General features: G+C 32.8%; 1 protein-coding gene across 2 annotated transcripts in view; it reads left to right on the top strand.

The window, feature by feature from the left end:
- LOC132750775 (large ribosomal subunit protein mL51-like) overlaps window positions 1-18,470 on the top strand; it is a 20,974-nt gene extending 2,504 nt beyond the window's left edge. For both annotated transcript variants that reach the window (XM_060740816.1, XM_060740817.1), the window contains exons 2-6: window positions 13,828-13,952; window positions 14,847-15,000; window positions 15,961-16,068; window positions 17,797-17,859; window positions 18,254-18,470. In XM_060740816.1, the coding sequence (XP_060596799.1) occupies window positions 13,872-13,952; window positions 14,847-15,000; window positions 15,961-16,068; window positions 17,797-17,859; window positions 18,254-18,408 (561 nt within the window). In that variant the 5' untranslated portion in view covers window positions 13,828-13,871 and the 3' untranslated portion in view covers window positions 18,409-18,470. The remainder of the gene's footprint in view (window positions 1-13,827; window positions 13,953-14,846; window positions 15,001-15,960; window positions 16,069-17,796; window positions 17,860-18,253) is intronic.
- Window positions 18,471-21,347: the final 2,877 nt, after the last annotated feature.

Below are 21,347 nucleotides of genomic sequence, written 5' to 3' on the forward strand. Positions count from 1 at the left end.
GTTGCTGGACCGCTAAGGAGAGCTCAGGTGCGCAAAGAACTGCTAGGGAGGCACAAAGGACCTTAAATTACTTCCTAGGGCATTCTTATAATATATGGTAGTATGTTTAGTGAGAAAAAATGTATAATTTTAAGAAAAAATATAATTTTGGTGATAGATTTTATGTTTTCGATGAGTTGCCAGACCGCTAAGGACTGCTCATGTGCGCAAAGAACTGCTGGGGAGGCACAAAGGACCTTAAATTACTTCCTAGGGCATTCTTATAATATATGGTAGTATGTTTAGTGAGAAAAAATGTATAATTAGAAGAAAAAATATAATTGTGGTGATAGATTTTATGTTTTCGATGAGTTGCCAAACCGCTAAGGACTGCTCATGTGCGCAAATAACTGCTAGGGAGGCACAAAGGACCTTAAATTACTTCCTAGGGCATTCTTATAATATTATGGTAGTATGTTTAGTGAGAAAAAAGGTATAATTTTAAGAAAAAATATAATTGTGGTGATAGATTTTATGTTTTCGATGAGTTGCTGGACCGCTAAGGAGAGCTCAGGTGCGCAAAGAACTGCTAGGGAGGCACAAAGGACCTTAAATTACTTCCTAGGGCATTCTTATAATATATGGTAGTATATTTAGTGAGAAAAAATGTATAATTTTAAGAAAAAATATAATTGTGGTGATAGAATTGATGTTTTCGATGAGTTGCCAGACCGCTAAGGACTGCTCATGTGCGCAAAGAACTGCTAGGGAGGCACAAAGGACCTTAAGTTACTTCCTAGGGCATTATTATAATATATTTGGTGATAGAATTTATGTTTTCGATGAATTGGAGGACCGCTAAGGGGCACAAAGGACTGCTAGGGAGGCACAAAAGACCTTAAATAAATAATTATTAGAGTATAGTAATTCTATTTAATTTTGTTTAGTGATCTTTCTATTTTTATGTATTTTGGTGTTGATTATTATGTTTTGGATGAGTAACAGGACTGCATAGGATGTGAAAATTGACTAGGTCTTTAAGTAAATGCTCTTATGTTAAGTGGTAGGATACATATATAGAGGATATTGAATGAGTGTAGTTTAATACTAAATTTATTGAAAGAGTTGAATAAAATCATATTATGCGAGCTCTGGCGAGCATAATACTGTTTTATTCAACGAGTTCAATATTAATTTAGAATTGAATCTACACAAATATAATATTCTATTTATCACATATACAAAATAAGAACAGTGAACTGTTAAAATGAGTAATTCTACAATGACGCGCCCATAGTGTAACGCTATGTTTATATATAGCGCAAATGACGTCATGTCAAAGTGTTATTACACTAGTGTAATATCGTTTTTATTAAATGGCTTTATAACACTCCCGCGCCGGGGTTTATGTGATAAAAATATATATATATAAATATTTTTTTTAAGGAACTGAAGTGGACAGATGTAACAGAAATGAGCAAATGATTCTTTTTACAATAACACTAAACTTATCTTGTTCTTATGTTGTATGATATGGAAGTAGTTAGCTTTGCAACTGTACATAGAAATATTTCACACTAAAATTAAATAGAATAATCATAACAGAATAATCTTATCAGGCTATATATTCACAGAAAACTATTAAAGTAGGATATATAGAATGTTGAAGTGACATTGTGGTTAAAATTAATCAATGGTTAAAACATAGATTCTTTAAGATCATTCTTTTTACTTCAATAAAAAACAAATCATCTAATTCCCAGCCCCTCATAAAACAGTGGGATATGGATCCTAACTATATACATACAGATGGGGCTGGCACATTATTGGAAATTAACAAGCTGTATATTGGGAGCTGTGTATTGTATATTGGGATGTGTGATATATTACAAACCAGTGGGGGTGCCAATATAGGGTGATATACTTCAAAACAGTGGGAGGGACTTTCTGTTAGAGAATGCCTATTAAGTAGGCTGTAGATCAATAAAGTCTAAGGATCTATTGAACATCATTTTTTTATTGGCCAAATATATAGTCAATGAAAAAAAAACAACCCAAAAAACAAATATATTTCACCACCCTGAATAAAGTATTTGTCTCCATATTCCAGCACATTTTCATATCACTTGACCAATATAATTATTATAAGAAATGGAAGAAGATCATAAGAAAAAGGATTTTAATATATGGTTATGACCCCAGTAATGAAACAGTGATAATAATTAAAATTTGTTTGTAAACAAAGTCCTAAACAAATATTTTGACTATAAATTTTAATGAATGATCAGCTGTCCATTTATACTGAAACATTAACATAGAGAACTATCAATACTGGGAAATAATGAACTTATAACACTGAATCATAATAACATCTTCATATAATAATGTTACTGACATTTCACATAAATAAAAATAAAATTTCATCAATTGGTAGTAATAAATTACAACAATTTAAAAGCAGATCTGTAAATTTTTTAATGAAAATTTTTATTTCTTGGTATTTACTATTTTAGTAAATAGAAATTCAAGCTTATGACAACTTATAATTTACTTCAGCCTGTATAATATCTATTAAAAACATAAATCTGATTATATCACTATATATTGTTTTGTAAATATATATAGAAAGTTACTGTCTGTATGATAATTTTCTTTAACACAATGGTAATACATTATCTGGAAATAAAGAATCTTCCTTTCATTATCAATGTTCTTATTTAATTCAGAACAGTTCATTCAAATGTCTATGCAACTTTTCATTTTGAAATACAAAAAGAAAGGAACTCCTTGATCAAGGAGCTTGATTCTATGTATTTTTGCTGAAATTTGTTCTATTTGTTTACATTAATTGAACATTATGTACTATTTAAAGCAAATAAAGCTATTATCATTATATTAAAACCAAAATCCCAGGGACTATGAGATTTGAACATCTAGTGTAACATTTCCCCCAAAAATGTAACAAACGCCTCCCTGCGGCGTGTAATTTCTGGGTTTTCTAACAAAAAATGATTAGAAAGTCATAGAATTTTTGATGTTTTTTTTAGGAAATGTGTTTGCATATTTGATTTAAGAATGATTTGGTGTTTGTATCTTGTTTTAAGATTGACAATTTGCAGAATATTCATCCAAATAGTTATCCTTTCTGTGATATTTTAATAACTTTATTATTTGACATAGATAGTCCATTTACTGTGCAGAAGGGACAATTTGTTCAGCCAATATACACATTTTCAACATACATGTATATGAAAAAATGCGATCGATTCATAATGATATGTGTTTGTATATATATTCTTTTTATATGTGCTTGTACATTTGTATGTAAAGTCAGGATCTGTGTTCATGTATATAGATGTTTTGATATGTGTTTAAGACTGGCTTTATTATTGATATGTGCTTGTATATAAATATGTATACTTGCATTTTTGTCAGGGTACTGTTTTTGTATATAGATGTTATGATATGTGTTTAAGACCGGCTTGATAATTGATATGTGCTTAAACATAAATATGTGTATTTGCATTTTTGTCAGGGTATGTCTTTGTATATAGATGTTATGATGTGTGTTAGAGACCGGCTTGATAATTGATATATGCTTAAACATAAATATGTATACTTGCTTTTTTGTCAGGGTATGTCTTTGTATAAAGTAGTTATGATGTGTGTTAGAGACCGGCTTGATAATTGATATGTGCTTAAACATTAATATGTATACTTGCATTTTTGTCAGGGTATGTCTTTGTATATAGATGTTATGATGTGTGTTTAAGACCAGCTTGATAATTGATATGTGCTTAAACATTAATATGTATACTTGCATTTTTGTCAGGGTATGTCTTTGTATAAAGTAGTTATGATGTGTGTTAGAGACCGGCTTGATAATTGATATGTGCTTAAACATTAATATGTATACTTGCATTTTTGTCAGGGTATGTCTTTGTATATAGATGTTATGATGTGTGTTAGAGACCGGCTTGATAATTGATATATGCTTAAACATAAATATGTATACTTGCTTTTTTGTCAGGGTATGTCTTTGTATATAGATGTTATGATGTGTGTTAGAGACCGGCTTGATAATTGATATATGCTTAAACATAAATATGTATACTTGCTTTTTTGTCAGGGTATGTCTTTGTATAAAGATGTTATGATGTGTGTTAGAGACCGGCTTGATAATTGATATATGCTTAAACATAAATATGTATACTTGCTTTTTTGTCAGGGTATGTCTTTGTATAAAGTAGTTATGATGTGTGTTAGAGACCGGCTTGATAATTGATATGTGCTTAAACATTAATATGTATACTTGCATTTTTGTCAGGGTATGTCTTTGTATAAAGTAGTTATGATGTGTGTTAGAGACCGGCTTGATAATTGATATGTGCTTAAACATAAATATGTATACTTGCATTTTTGTCAGGGTATGTCTTTGTATATAGATGTTATGATGTGTGTTTAAGACCAGCTTGATAATTGATATGTGCTTAAACATAAATATATATACTTGCATTTGTTTTGTCAGGGTATGTCTTTGTATATAGTGGTTATGATGTGTGTTTAAGACCGGCTTCATAATTGATATGTGCTTAAACATAAATAATGTATACTTGCATTAATTTTGTTTTGTCAGGGTATGTTTTGTATATAGATGTTATGATGTGTGACCAGCTGATGTTTAAGACCAGCTTGATAATTGATATGTGCTTAAACATAAATATATATACTTGCATTTGTTTTGTCAGGGTATGTCTTTGTATATAGATGTTATGATGTGTGTTTAAGACCAGCTTCATAATTGATATGTGCTTTAACATAAATATGTATACTTGCATTTTTGTCAGGGTATGTCTTTGTATATAGATGTTATGATGTGTATTTAAGTTGAATATGTAACACTGTCGGGTAGATAATGAACAGAAACTGTAAATTTCATATTATTTTCAAAGTGAAAGGGGCATTACTCTGCCAAAAATCATTGAACCATGACCAAATTCGAACGTGGCCAGGGCATTTCAAAAACATATCCATATGTCAATTTTGAGTTGAATGTGTTGTACCATTAGGGAGATAATAAACGGAAACTGAAAATTTCATATTATTTTCAAAGTAAAAGGGGCATAACTCTGCCAAAAATCATCGAACCATGACCAAATTCGAACTTGACCTGTATTTTCTCATGACATATCCATATGTCAAGTTTGAGTTGAATGTGTTGTACCGTTGGGGAGATAATGAACGGAAACTGATATTTCATATTATTTTCAAAGTAAAAGGGGCATAACTCTGCCAAAAATCATCGAACCATGACCAAATTCGAACTTGACCTGTATTTTCTCATGACATATCCATATGTCAAGTTTGAGTTGAATGTGTTGTACCGTTGGGGAGATAATGAACGGAAACTGATATTTCATATTATTTTCAAAGTAAAAGGGGCATAACTCTGCCAAAAATCATCGAACCATGACCAAATTCGAACTTGACCTGTATTTTCTCATGATATATCCATATGTCAAATTTGAGTTGAATGTGTGCAACCGTTCTTAAGATAATGAACGGAAACTGATGATGACGGAATGACAGAATGACGAAAGGACGGAAAGGACGGAAGGACGGAAGGATGGAAGGACGGAATGACGGAACAGGGTAACACTATATGCCCCGGCCATTACATGGCGGGGGCATAAAAAGGGACATTCTATTATAATCTCACCTTCTACAGGTGTCTTTTAATGTATATATTGGACCTATGTTGTTAATTTTCCATTTTCTTATAGTCTGTTAGGGTCATGTACCTTAAGTAGGTTTCGGATATCTTTATTTTTGAAATAAATGTTGCATTTAAGTAAATAAAAATTAATTTGGGCCATGGGAAGAGTACCTCCTCGTGGTGTGGCCTGGATGCAGATCTATGGGTACATCTGTAACTAATCATTCTTCAAATACAGTATTTATATTTTGTATTATTTATCAATTGATTGACTCTTATTAGTTTGATAATTTATCATGATGTGACAAATAATCTGTTAAATACAAATATATATTCAATACTATCAAAATCAATGTTTTTCCTAATATCTTAGTACTTATAACCTATTGGGAATCTTGAACTGATAAAAATTATCACTTATGTCACAAAATACATATTACTAATTTTTCGTTAAGCTTCGAAATACAATTCAATCAATAGGATGCTAGGAGGTATTTAAATGTCCTTTGTGCCTCACTAGCAGTCCTTTCTGCCCCCAAGAAGGCATTTTAAGGTCTTTGTGCCTGCCTAGCAGTCCTTTTCGCACCTGAGCAGTCCTTAGCGGTCCTGCAACTCATCGAAAGCATAAATTCTATCACCAAAATTATATTTTTTTCTTACAATAATACATTTTTGTCTATTAACTTACTACCATATATTATAAGAATGTTCTAGGAGGGATTTGAAGGTCCTTTGTGCCTCCCTAGCAGTTGTTAGTGCACCTGAGCAGTCCTTAGCGGTCCGGCAACTCATTGAAAGCATAAATTCTATCACCAAAATTATATTTTTTCTTAAAATTATACATTTTTTCTCACTAAACATACTACCATGTATTATAAGAATGCCCTTACAGGTATTTTAAGGTCCTTTGTGCCTCCTTAGGAAATATTTTAAGGTCCCTAGCAGTCCTTTTCGCACCTGAGCAGTCCTTAGCGGTCCGGCAACTCATCGAAAGCATAAATTCTATCACCAAAATTATATTTTTTTCTTACAATAAAACATTCTTGTCTATTAACTTACTACTTTATATTATAAGAATGTTCTAGGAGGGATTTGAAGGTCCTTTGTGCCTGCCTAGCAGTTGTTAGTGCACCTGAGCAGTCCTTAGCGGTCCGACAACTCTTCAAAAACATGAATTTTATCACTAAAATGATATTTTTTCTTAAAATTATACATTTTTTGTCACTAAACATACTACCATGAATTATAAGAATGCCCCAACAGTTATTTTAAGGTCCTTGTGCCTCCCTAGGAAATATTTATAGGTCTTTGTGCCTGCCTAGCAGTCCTTTTCGCACCTGAGCAGTCCTTAGCGGTCCGGCAACTCATCGAAAGCATAAATTCTATCACCAAAATTATATTTTTTCTTACAATAATACATTTTTGTCTATTAACTTACTACCATATATTATAAGAATGTTCTAGGAGGGATTTGAAGGTCCTTTGTGCCTCCCTAGCAGTTGTTAGTGCACCTGAGCAGTCCTTAGCGGTCCGACAACTCTTCAAAAACATGAATTTTATCACTAAAATGATATTTTTTCTTAAAATTATACATTTTTTGTCACTAAACATACTACCATGAATTATAAGAATGCCCCAACAGTTATTTTAAGGTCCTTGTGCCTCCCTAGGAAATATTTATAGGTCTTTGTGCCTGCCTAGCAGTCCTTTTCGCACCTGAGCAGTCCTTAGCGGTCCTGCAACTCATCGAAAGCATAAATTCTATCACCAAAATTATATTTTTTTCTTACAATAATACATTTTTGTCTATTAACTTACTACCATATATTATAAGAATGTTCTAGGAGGGATTTGAAGGTCCTTTGTGCCTCCCTAGCAGTTGTTAGTGCACCTGAGCAGTCCTTAGCGGTCCGACAACTCTTCAAAAACATAAATTTTATCACTATAATGATATTTTTCCTTAAAATTATACATTTTTTGTCACTAAACATACTACCATGAATTATAAGAATGCCCCAACAGTTATTTTAAGGTCCTTTGTGCCTCCCTAGGAAATATTTATAGGTCTTTGTGTCTGCCTAGCAGTCCTTTTCGCACCTGAGCAGTCCTTAGCGGTCCTGCAACTCATCGAAAGCATAAATTCTATCACCAAAATTATATTTTTTTCTTACAATAATACATTTTTGTCTATTAACTTACTACCATATATTATAAGAATGTTCTAGGAGGGATTTGAAGGTCCTTTGTGCCTCCCTAGCAGTTGTTAGTGCACCTGAGCAGTCCTTAGCGGTCCGACAACTCTTCAAAAACATGAATTTTATCACTATAATGATATTTTTCCTTAAAATTATACATTTTTTGTCATTAAACATACTACCATGAATTATAAGAATGCCCCAACAGTTATTTTAAGGTCCTTTGTGCCTCCCTAGGAAATATTTATAGGTCTTTGTGCCTGCCTAGCAGTCCTTTTCGCACCTGAGCAGTCCTTAGCGGTCCTGCAACTCATCGAAAGCATAAATTCTATCACCAAAATTATATTTTTTTCTTACAATAATACATTTTTGTCTATTAACTTACTACCATATATTATAAGAATGTTCTAGGAGGGATTTGAAGGTCCTTTGTGCCTCCCTAGCAGTTGTTAGTGCACCTGAGCAGTCCTTAGCGGTCCGACAACTCTTCAAAAAACATAAATTTTATCACTAAAATGATATTTTTTCTTAAAATAATACATTTTTTGTCACTAAACATACTACCTTGTATTATAAGAATGCCCTAGGAGGTATTTTAAGGTCCTTTGTGCCTCCCTAGCAGTCTTTTGTGTATCTGAGCAGTCCTTAGCGGTCCGACAACTCATAAAATTTTCACCAAAATCATATTTTTTCTTAAAATTATAATTTTTTTTTCACTAAAAATAATACCATGTAATATAAGAATGGCCTAGGAGGTATTTTAAGGTCCTTTGTGCCTCTTTAGTAGTCCTTTGTGGCTCCTTAGCAGTCCTTAGCGGTCCTTAGCAGTCCTTAGCAGTGTTTAGTAGGACCCATTAATTCTAACCCTACAGAGCTTTTACCATGATCGAAAATACAAGTTTAGTTGTAAATACCGGAGTGACAACACGGCCATTATGAAGGCTTTGAACGAAACGAACTTGAATTCAATACTGAATAGCTTTTACATCTACATTGTATCAGGGATTTATATTACAAGGATCGGACACTTTCGTTTAGCTTAAAGTCCCGTCGCGCGCATGCGCGGAATCGGATAAAGGTGGACAGAATGAGATGGCGGAACGCTCGGAGTGTGAAATATGACACATTTTCACAAGAGTATGTGGTTGTTTATTGCAGCTCTGTGAAAAATTATACACATATGAATGTATTGATACAAGTATTATTTTGTGGCAGCTAATGTATTAATAATATGAAAATATGTCGATAGAACGCTGCGACGCTTAGTTAATAAGTACCTAATTTAAAAAATATTCGCCGATTGTTTAGGCATACTGTCTACACTTTGACGCCCTTTTACGTCAAGCATAGATTATTACCGCGATTCAGGATTAAGATAATTATTTTTTACATGGTTTAATAGTGGCATTGCGAAAAAATGTTTCTTGATTGCTAAAATACTTTTAAAGAATTCATGTTTGAAATGTGTCTTTATTTCTGTGAATTATTTCCAAATGATTTGTACATGTTTTATTTGATGTACCTGTATATTAGTATAAATATAGTAAATATTCTACTAATTAGTGTATTAAATATATTTTCAGATCATTCTAGACATTCGTTCATATATAGATGAATTCATTAGATTGGCAAGGAAGAAACTTTTATTGGCATACAGAACAGCTGTTTTATATATATATTTTTTTAAACAGATTTTTTTCATAGTTATCCTTCACAATTCACGTCAAATGATTTATTTGTCATATGTTTATTTTCATTATTTTTCAAAGAAAGGACTATACAAATTAAGTTGTATATTTTCAATTTCATTTATAAACGTTAAAAAAGAAAATAGATTTACATTGTATTTATATATATCCTCTTCAGAATCATTGTCTTACCACACATGCCATGGACTGTAACAGTTAAAGACCGCGCACATACAACATATACATTCAATTTCTATTTGTTTTCAAAGATTGAGTGTTGAAATTATCACATGTGACCTGATAATGAAAGTTTGAAAACAAAGTTTTTCAATTATCACTTGTTACCTGGTAATTAACCCCCTTCAAAAGTAATTAAACTTCAAAGAAATTTAAGCGATGTGTAAAAATTAGTTAACAGTTACTTTTATTTCGCATAATACTGACTCAAACTGTAAAGATTTTTATTGTCTTTTTAGCGTTACATTAAAAATATCAGAAATATCTTTCTACAGGCATTCAAATAAAAAGAATAATTGAAATATACGAGTGAAATAATTAAAATATACAATTGACATTAAAAAGGCTGGAATCGAGACAGCCACACGAGAGTACTTTACTGTTACGATGATTGTCTACTTCACTGCACCGACATTTTACAGGTTTACAAAAAAAAATAATAATGATATAAATGATGAAGAAAATTTAATATCCTATGAAAATGACAATACATATATTGACAATATCAGCAATATCTTGTATTTAAAAAAATGAATAAATTTACTTTACGTGTTGAGCGAATTGTAAAGCCCGCAATATATTACCCGTAAAACAATTGTGCGTCAATTAATTTGACTACATAACCAAATAAATCTTAAATATTGCATCTTTGATCAACTGTGAATAACTTCCATCGGCTTCTTTTTTATTTTGAAATTGAATTTATTATGGTACCGTAATAATAAATTTCAAATATCTGCTTTTTATATAAAAAATGTAAATTTACAGCGGATTTCGTCAAGTTAATTTCTTAATCGTCGTTGCAGACAGATAGTTTGTATCTTTAAAAAATAAATTAGATATTTGAATTAAACAAGCATTTTTCTTGAAAATAAACTTTAAATTTCAAAAATCGGATAATAAATGGAAAAGCTATATGGTATTTTGTAAAGTAGGTATCCGTTGCGAACGGGCATTTTCGCTTAGCGCCGATAAATTATCGATCGATGTACCTTTATCGGGTGCACGACAAGATATTTAAGCATTTATATAGGGTTAACTGGGAGTGTCCGATCCCTGTAATATAAATCCGTGATTGTATCTATCTCTGAGTACTGCCAACCCCTCTTGCGAGTGTTATAGGCTGGATTTATCATGTTATTGTTATGATAATATTGTGTTATCATGGTGTATGCAAGCATGTTTTATAGGAAAACACGGACAAAACACCACTTGTCAGGACCCCACACCTCAAAATTTTATAGAGAGGACAAAACACCACACCTTTAATTTTATAGAGTGGACTGTACATTGTATGTTTTTAAAGTTTATTTATACTGGGCGCCGGCTATGCCATATGTCCCAGACTATCGGCCAGTATTACAGTGCAGGACATAGAGCCGCAATGAAGAACTTAGTTTAATGGCCTCTTTATATATATCTCAGATTGTAAAGCTGTGACAAATGTCTTCTCAAGCTGTCTGCCGTCGTAGAGATCTCCCCAGAACCAAAATCTTCACATCGTAGAACCAAGGAAGACAAAAGTTAAAATGCACCTTTTCCGAAAGGCAGCAGCATCTTTGTAGACCAAACACTTGGCCGTTAGTTAGGTCACACCAGCAAAGTGACCTAACTAGGTCACCTGTCAGGTGTGACCTATGCAGAGTATGCACTACAAGTGACATGCACGCCGCAAAGGGATGTCAAAGTGTATAGAGTGGACATAACCCCACACTTATTTTATCGCTCATTTGTATAGACCTTTGATTGACAATAAAATAACTGACATTGTCTGCACTTAGAAAAGTTAATGTTAATTAAGAGTAATGAATGTTTCCAGGTTTTTTTCCAGGATTTTGGGAACATAACCCATACCCATGGAACTGGGAATTTCAGTGTTGTTTAGTTAAAAATTGGAAAAAATGCTTGGCTGAAATTTTGCAGTGATTAAATGTCTTGCTAGGATGGTATCTTCAAACATTTAAGCTCCATAACAGTGAAGAAGTCCTTATTTTCAAAGGTTTTAGAATTTGTTATTCAGTATTTTTATTTTGTAACTTTCAATTGGGAATTTTTTCCTGTGGATTTTGGAAATACTGTACTATTTTCAGTTGGGAATATGACCGAATATTGGCTATGTAAAAATCCCAAAAATCTCTGGTTTCCCTTTAATTTTTATTTAACAGTTTGTACTATTTTAATGTTTACCTTTTGGTTTAACAGTTTGTGATAAATGTACAGTCAATTATCATTCAATCATATTGCAGAGATCTGCCGAGAAATTGAAAGTACTGGGCCCTGAGCCCACTTGGTCTGAAAATGATGGGCCATTTTGACCAAAGTATGGGCCTTTGGAAAATAAGTACATATTGATCTAAATGACTGTTAAAAAGTTAGAGTTATAGGAATATGAATATTTTGACACCTTTCACACCAAGCTGTGAGTGTTGAAATGTTTTAATGAAAGTAAATATTGACAGCTAATAGTGTCCTGTTGTAGTTAGATGTGAACAGATTTCCATTGACATTCATTTCTGTAATGTCAGGAAACATTCTACAAATTTTATAAGGCAATGAATCATGTCTGAACTTTAATTCTTTGGGTGCTTATTAAATCTGAACATAGGCTTGATCTCATGGTTTTTGTATCTCTATGATAAAGGTGAACCAAAGATGTTATCTATGTCTCTGGGTGAACGTCTTTCTGACGGGACACTAACTGATTCCTTTGGATATTAATAAACCAGAATTTAATCATACATGTATGTGTGCAACTGTTAAAATTTGAGCCATTGTAGCTACATTTGTAAATGTGCATGTTAAAATGGGACTGCTTCGCGGTCTAACATATTAAATACTGGACACAGTAAAGAAAGACAAAACTAAGAAAAAAACAAGAGCTGTCAGTATGCTAGACTATTGTCAGTGCTTTATAGTAAAAAAAAAAAGAGCCTTGATAATGTAGAATTTTTCTAAGTTCAAAAAGAGTCGTAACTCTTGTCAAAAATTATAAGTTGAGCATGTTGTCTCCTCTGACAGCTCTTGTTTTACATTTTACTTGAATCTTATCTAAATGACAAAACAGTCTGGAATCTATCCTGAAGGGAATTTGAAATCTAATTATTAAGCATAACTTGTTATATCATAGTAATTTAATTTATGTTTTAAATGTTTTAAGGGGTATTTAATCAAATGCTTTTGCAAAATCCCCTATACAATGTAATTATTTCTGTTGGAGAACTTTAGTTTGAGACAAATAGCAATTTTGCTTAAAAGATAAAGAGTTAAGTGCCACATGGACATTATGACCTAAAGACATTAAAAAAAAAGTATAAAGGATATTAATTTAAATTAATGCTTTGAAAAAAAGACATTATATTGCTTAAAAAGATGACTTATTCTAAAATTGTGCAAATTTTTCAATTTAAAAGACAATAAAGAGAGAGAAAAATAAGAAAAAATATCAAGTTGAATGCAAAAGTCTGTTCAAAGTAATACAAAAGTAAAGATAGGCATGGTAATTTTTCTTTCTGATTGAACCATTAGTCGTCCTGTATTTCATAGTAACTTGAATGTCCACTTTTGTTTGTGGTTAGTTGGATTAATTGTAATGCAGTGGTTCTTCTCAGGTGCCCAATATTGCCTGAAATAATGCACGGAGAGGTATCTGAGGTCTTCCTTCTCAAGGACCATATGACCTCTACTGTGTTAGTGAGGTGTAAGTCCCAACCAAAAACAGGAAAGTTGCATTTATTATATTAAGTAAGATTGAATGTAAATTGTTGTTTCATTGCCGGGCTTTTTTCACAGGTTGGGGAAGCAGCCCAGCCCTTAATTTTGGGGAAAAACTACACAGTATATTTGCAAAAGGGGGAGCAAAAAGTTGATGTAAATTCAATTTTTTGGGAAAACTGCATGATTTTAAAGAAGTTTTTTTTGGGAAGCAGCCCTATACCGGCCTTTCTATAAAAGGACAAAAAGGCCCTGCATTGTACTTATAGACAATTGTAAAATGACTTTATTTGCATTTCAGGATCAGAATAGCTTCTTTATGATTTGAAAGGGTGGAAAGTGACAATGACATGGCTACTTCGAGGGGTATCTTATTGTAGACAGATCGCTGGCAGAATCACAATATCAAGTCTATCAAATAAACAGGTAAGCCCAATGCTGACTTCTTTGTCAGTTTCATATTTTAGCATTAGTACTTCACTGATCACATCCCATTCAGGTGGTCTTTATTGTCAACTGGTTGAGGCGACTGATTTTGAATCACTAGTCCACTGCAGGTTCGAGTCTTATCTAGGACTTTGGAATCTTTTTGTGAGGAAGATGTTAAGGTAGCTGGTATTCAGGAATATAGTTCCACTAACAAATGTAGGTATCCACTTGTACACTTAGTAATGCATAAAGCGATATCTTTAAAGTCTTCTGCATGAAGGAAAAGCTATAACGTCATTCTCCTTGGACAATTTCTTAAGATCACCGACTTCAAGTTACTTGTAGCTCACTGTTGTCCCATAGTATTGGTTCAAATCTCTCCAGTGTCTTTTTTTCATGCAAGGAAGGTATCCCAGCAAATTTACACAATATATGTAGTTCTATGCAGGTATCCGCTCTTGCCTTAAATAATGCACTTAGTTGCTCCTGAGGTCTTGTGACTAAAAATCGGAACAAAAATCATGTTGTTATTTATAATCTTAAATTATGCTAAAATATTAATTAAAGTTAATTGCTATCAAATATTAGTGTTGTATTTAAACAAGTCTGTAATTTATGCATTTAACAATGCAATAACCCACATTTGAAATATATGGTTAACAGGGTTTTTACCCTGTTTGAAAATATGTGTGATTTTGGGATTTCTTAAGAACTTTGATAACATTAAAACGAAAAGCATGGAGAAGAAATTCTGTAGCCAAATTAAGAAATTTTCTTTAGCCAAATGAATAAAGTGTTAGCAAATGGCTTAACTGTCAAATCGATGGCAGATTGAGCCATGTGTTAAGTCTACTGACAATTTTGGAAAAGAAAATCAATTTATTTTTCTAGGTTGATTCTACTGGATTGCTGAATACCAATTATGCCTCAGTTCTCAGTGTGAGATGTAAGACTGAGTTTCCACCAAACAAGTTCCCAGTTGCTTCACCATATAAGACACCAGGCCCTAGTCGTCATGGATACAATCAAACACTATTTGATGGAGGTATGTCAATTAAAGTGGATATGTAATGAGATGATAAATTGATAATTAATTGTGAAAAAATAGAGGACAAATAGGATACATTTAGCGCAGTATAATACAATTAAAGGATTTGAAAATTACATGTATATACATGTATCATGCCAGTCAATTGATACAATCATACATGTTGAGTAACTGTGAATAGTGTCAAAAATGGCTGCTCACACTATCTTTAGATGATAATACATACATGTATATTGTTTATATTGCTTCACAGCTGCGCTGACTAGGGAATATTAAATACAATGTATATAATATTGTAGTTATTGTACAAGACCAGTAACTTTTTCTATGGTGAATTCAAATTTGCTGGAGGGTAAACTACAGACACCTATCCACTAATTAGGAATATTTTGAACATCATAGCATTTTTAGCATGTTTTTTTGTTAAAGAAAAGTGGGTCTATTGTCTTTATACATGCATCAGCATGTTACTTTGGTTCAAGTTATACATGCATCAGCATGTTACTTTGGTTCAAGTTATACATGCATCAGCATGTTACTTTGGTTCAAGTTTTACATGCTCAGTGATCAGTAAAGTAAGATACAAATACATTGATCATTCAATTTCACAGAAACAAGGTTATTCCTCTTATTGAGATAAGCCATAGAAAGTCAAATTTGGTTCAATTTCTACATTGTGTTCGACATGTTGATCTTTATTCCTATCTTACTCTGTATCTTATTGAAAAGTGAAGCTCAAAACATCCATAACACTTCCAAGTTTAAAGATTTACAGTTGTTGCCTATAACAGAAATATCGTAACACCACAAGCTGTACTCTTGTTGTTTTTCACATACCTCAAGGTCTTCCTCCACCAGTAAAGCTGGAACGTGCCATATGACCTATACTGTGTTGGTGTGACGTAAAATCCAATCAAACAAACACATTCCTCAGCATAATACTATTTGTCTTTTCAGGTTACCTGCCACGAGGTTTAAAGGAGAAGTTTGAGAACCTCCCTAAATACAAGCATAAAAATGTTTGGAACAGGAAAAGGGCAACTTTTGGGCAGAATGATTACATTGGTAAGTATTATCTTTATAGTGGTTGTCAGAATGAGAAATCATTGACATTTTTTTCATGAAGCAATTATCATTAATGATATGAAGAAAAACTGATTTTTATTTATCAATGCAATTTTAGGAAAACATTATATTTACTTAAGCATGAAAGTGTAAAATGTCAGAAATTTATCTCAAAAACTTCCCTGCAGGGTAATATGGTTTTTCTAAGGAGGGTAAACCTGCTACTGTACAATTGCAAGCACTTGTTAAAGGCCCATTATGCCTCAGAAGCGCTATCATTTTTATGTCATTTTTATTTTACTGTAGCCTGTCTGATAAACAATATATTGATATTTTGAATATTTATTTTTCTAGTTATCTGAAGTGTATAAAACTATATTTCTGCAGTCAGTATTTCACAAGGGGCGTCTGGCCGAGTGATTAAGGTCCAGCTAGCTTACGGAAAGTCGGTGGTTCTACTCAGGTGCTAGTTCGTGCCTGAAAAAATGCATGGAAGGGCACCTGAGGTCTTCCTCCACCAGTAAAGCTGGAACATTGTCATATGACCAATATACTGTGACGTAAAACTCAATCAAAGAAACAAAAAAGTATTTCTCAAAATTATCGATTAAAATTTTAAAACTGAATTATTCCAAAAAAAAAAAACAGTATGAAATAAGTTTGTTTGTATACTTCCAAGAGAGTGGTGTATGCATTAAATCTTTGTTAAACAAATAAAATTTTACTTGAAATAGTGTGATAATGATTTATGATCAGACAGTTTATTCTGTTAATATTCATGTGTGTTCCATGACAAAGGCGTGCTAAGTTACAACCCTTGTGGACTCGGTCATATGATTAAGGAAATTATAAAATATTACAGTATATAGGTTTTTTTTAAAAATGTTTCATTAGATATAGATTTATATACTGTAAATTTCAATTCTTTTGATTTAATACTCTATGCATGAATATTAGGAATGAAAAATGTTTATTCAGTACCATGATATGATTAAGAAAATGATACAGTATTTTAGTTAATAAATTTTACAGAAATATTTTATTAGATAAAGATTTTCACTCTTTAAAGTCAAACCCATACTGTAAATTACAACTCTTTTAGATTCAATACTCTATTCAGGAATATTAGGAATGAAAATGTTAATACAGTACCACCATATGATATAAGAAAATGATATTGTAATTTAGTTAATAAATTTAATAAATTTAAAAAAAAATATTTCATTAGATATAGCGGCTTTCACTCTTTAAAGTCATACCCATGCCGTAAAGGTCAGATGGTGACTGCTAGCTTTACTTGTGGACAAAGACCTCTGGGGCTCTCTTTGTATTATTTCAGGCACAAATGGGTTTTTGAAAAGAACCACCAACATTTATATGCTAGCTGGGTAGCAAAGCTTTTAGCATGAAGGAAATCTAATCCCTGGCAGGATTTGAACCCACAGCATTGAGGGGACAAGTGAATAAGTCAGTGACCATTACCTCTCTGCCTGGAGGCCCAGTTTATTATGTCTAAAGGGTTGTAAAAATATAACTGACAAAGTGTATTATAAATATTGTGATGTGATAAATTTAAAACCACATTATATCTGTAATAAAACAATTTGTGTGATGTTATTGTTGTAAAATCAAAGGTAATATTTTACTGCCTGACAACGACATAAGATGATAAATGATTGTAAGGTGTAGAGAACTCAATAGCTTTACTTTTCTTCTTTTGTTTTCCAGACATTCTTGGAGATTCAAACTTGCGTCCTGTTGACTTGATCAAAGCACCTGCATGGCTTAGAGGTAATTAATAATAAAAATATAGATTTATGCTGATCTGTAAACATAAAACTTAAACCTGTGAAAGGATCTGTCATTATATTTTAGCTCACTTAAGCACAAGCTCAATGTGCTCAGAGGTAAACTTTTGTGCTGGCAAATTGAAACTGTAGTTTCTTATCCATCATCTGTTCTTGCCCACAACCTGTTTATAAAACATCTCCTCATAAACCACTTGATGATTTTTGACTAAATTTTACAGGAATGATCCTAAAGGTGGTCCTGCATAAGTAGGCCACAAGAGCTAAAAATAGACTTTAAATAGACTTATTCTCTGAATTGGCCATATTTCTTTTCATACAGTATTATACGGGTATACTCAGTGTAATATTCATGTCAGTTATTTCATATTTTTCAGGGTTTAATGGTAATGAAATGCAGAGAGTTGTCCGCAGATTGAATGCGGAAGGTCACGTAATTAGACAACTGTACCCCTCCCATTATCACAATCACTGGAAGAGGGTTAAGTTTCTGTATAAGAAATATAACAAGAAACGTGGGAAGAAAATATGAAACTAGCATGAAAATTGCATTTAATTGTATAATAAATTGTGAATAAAGAATTTAAAATATGATTTGTTTTCAGTCAAATTTTTTCTTTCCTTGTTTTTTTTGTCACTAATTCATAGCCTCTTTTAGCCAGCTGCAAGTGTAGTGTAACTAAATTATGGTAAATTTACGAATTTATGAGTGGTTTATCAAAAGTTCAATTTGTATCGTTTTCATTCATGCCAAAAATGTGATGAGGCATTTTGAAGAACAGATTGACTATATTTGTAGTATTTGATTGCCCACTTGTATGTAGGTGGTCAGGCTGGTGCCTTCTAGTTGTAGTTCATAATTTTTCCACATAACTTGATTCACATGTTCACCATAATGAGACATAGTGTTGTATCCATAGAGCAGGATTCTAGGGCAGTCATTAATAGAGATCCAATGAAAATGGTTGTCCACAGCAAATTTCTACATGCATTGAGGGATTAAATTTATTCTAGGGCAGCCATTATTAGAGATCCAATGAAAATGCTTGTCGCAACAAAATTTCTACATGTATTGAGGGATTATAATTAATATTTACTTTGCATAGACTTTCAAAGAGGTCATAGTTCAGATCAAAATTATAAAATGTATGTTTGGACAATTCAGTAGTTTTTATGGATTCAGAGTCATAAGACTCAACGTTATCAGCTTTATTTAGGTCAGAAAAGGTGAAGTTCAAGGTCACCAGAGATTATGCAAGACCCAGAGTTGTCTGGATCATATCTTTTTTATGCACATATTGATTTTAGTATACCTTGTTACAAATATGCAGCACTGTACAGCACATTAAGCAAGGGTTAAGTTTACACGTAGAGGTTAGAGAAAAGTATCCTGTGTCTTGTGTAAACCTACATACACAGAGGGATTGTAATATTACTTTGAGCCAGAGTGATGTACAAACAATTCAGGGTTCTGTGGCCTCGGTCAAGGTAACTCATTAGGAGGTGAGGTTAAATACTGAAAAATTATGATGGACGTTTATATACTCTTGAATTGAGTGTGCTGCTACCACAAATAATGTATATGTATTGCCAGCATATTTCAGGTCAATGCATGCGAGGTGAAGGTCAACAGGGATGTCTAAATGATGACATTATGGGAGTGTTTCATACATGAACCTGGTTTTACCTGAATCCCAAGGTCATACTTAAAGGTCCAGAGGAAAACATTTGTCTGCTATGAAACATTTACATGCATTGACGGATTGTTATATATAACTTGCCACAAAAGTTAAACATTCTGAGGCATGTTGTTGTGTTAAAAATCAGGGTTATCTAACCAAGGATAAATGCATGCAGAGGTCTTAGATGAAAGGCGAAACCAATTAGGTGGCAATTAGATATGCATGCAAGAAATTACTTAGTAAATCTGAACTTAAGTCACACATTATTTTAATGCTGGGAGATGTTGATTTCAAAATACATGTATAAGTTTATTCCAAAATATTGAGTAAAAGTCCGCCAAAATTAAGTAAACTTAAAAACATACATTAAAATTAAGCAGTATATATACCAGCATTGTATCCTAGGCAAATTCCCTGTCGCAGCAATTTGAAACCCCAGACAAAAATAACCAATGTGGGAGCATCTGAATATGTTTTTTTCTATCATTATCCCTTTCCCTGTCGTCGCATTAAGTAAAGCTAAGAAGAAATGAGGTAATGAACGAGCATGATTGTCCCCGGCAGACAGCAGTTAATGAATTGTACTTGTATGAGTGTATATTCCATTTAATTCTGGCACACTATCTATAGAAAGATCTAAAAACTATGATACAATATTTATTTATATCATAGTTTGGAGACTTTATTATTGAAAGCGCGTCAGAGTTGAATCTTATACCAATTCATGCACAGTGCGTTGTGCAGGTACATGATTGTATTAGTTACCCGCACTCACTGGTGTAAAGATAGCCTGGGTTCCAGTCTGTCGATTTCTTTCTCTGTACTATCAAAACCCGAGATGTTTGTTATCTATGACGACCGAGTATGAAATAGCGCGTATGTTACGAATAAGCAAAAATATTAACGCCTGAATCCCAGGCTAGTGTAAAGAGCATGCATTTTTTTTCTGCGGTTTACTGATAAAGAGATAACGATAGAGAAGTCATATGCAGATGCTCGTGCATTGGCTACTTTTTTCATGGGTTGAATAGTGTGACGACAGGGAACATATGCTTTTTATTTTTGCTTATCACAGAAAAAGAAAGAATATCAAACACGGGGGTGGAACCCCATATGAATCTCAAAAATGAGCATCGGTGAAAATGATATGTGAATTTCTGCTGCACCAGATGTGAAGGATAACATCAGATGTGACTGGAAAAATAGGCCGATCGCAGGGTAAGTTTTCATCTTTTTAAACGTTAAATTAAAATTCAATCTTTTTTTAAAGAAAATCGAAATGTGATTCTACCCTCCTGACTCTCCTCTATATTACCCCTTGTTGTTTTGGATTTCTATGCAGTCTTCATCGAGATATTCTTTCCGTCGTGGGTTCTGGTGTGTCCAAAACATGCAATATGAATGAAGAAAATTTCACTAAACAGACTCAAAAAACATAGATTTTACGAAATCTTACTACAGGTCGATGCTAAACATTCAAACAAATCCTGGTTTAAATATTTATTGAGATTTGGCTACATACAAGGGAATCGCTGCTCAAAATAGCATTTGAGCTCCAGATGTGCTGAAGAGATTCATAAGTGATGTAGAAAACCATCTACAAAACTACGGACCCCTTCCATATAATCATTGAATAGCCAATGTATAGAAACAATATAGGTTTTGCATCTTTTGGCTGTAACATTAGTGTGTTTGATTACCACAGTGACAGAGCTTACTAGCTTATACTAGCATTAGAAATACTAAAAGGCTCGAGTACATGAAAATGTTGACGCAGAGCGGATAGTAC

This window comes from Ruditapes philippinarum, unplaced genomic scaffold (genome assembly GCF_026571515.1).
Source record: "Ruditapes philippinarum isolate M1 unplaced genomic scaffold, ASM2657151v2 ctg5149_1_1_1_1, whole genome shotgun sequence".
Taxonomy (NCBI): Eukaryota; Metazoa; Mollusca; class Bivalvia; order Venerida; family Veneridae; genus Ruditapes; species Ruditapes philippinarum.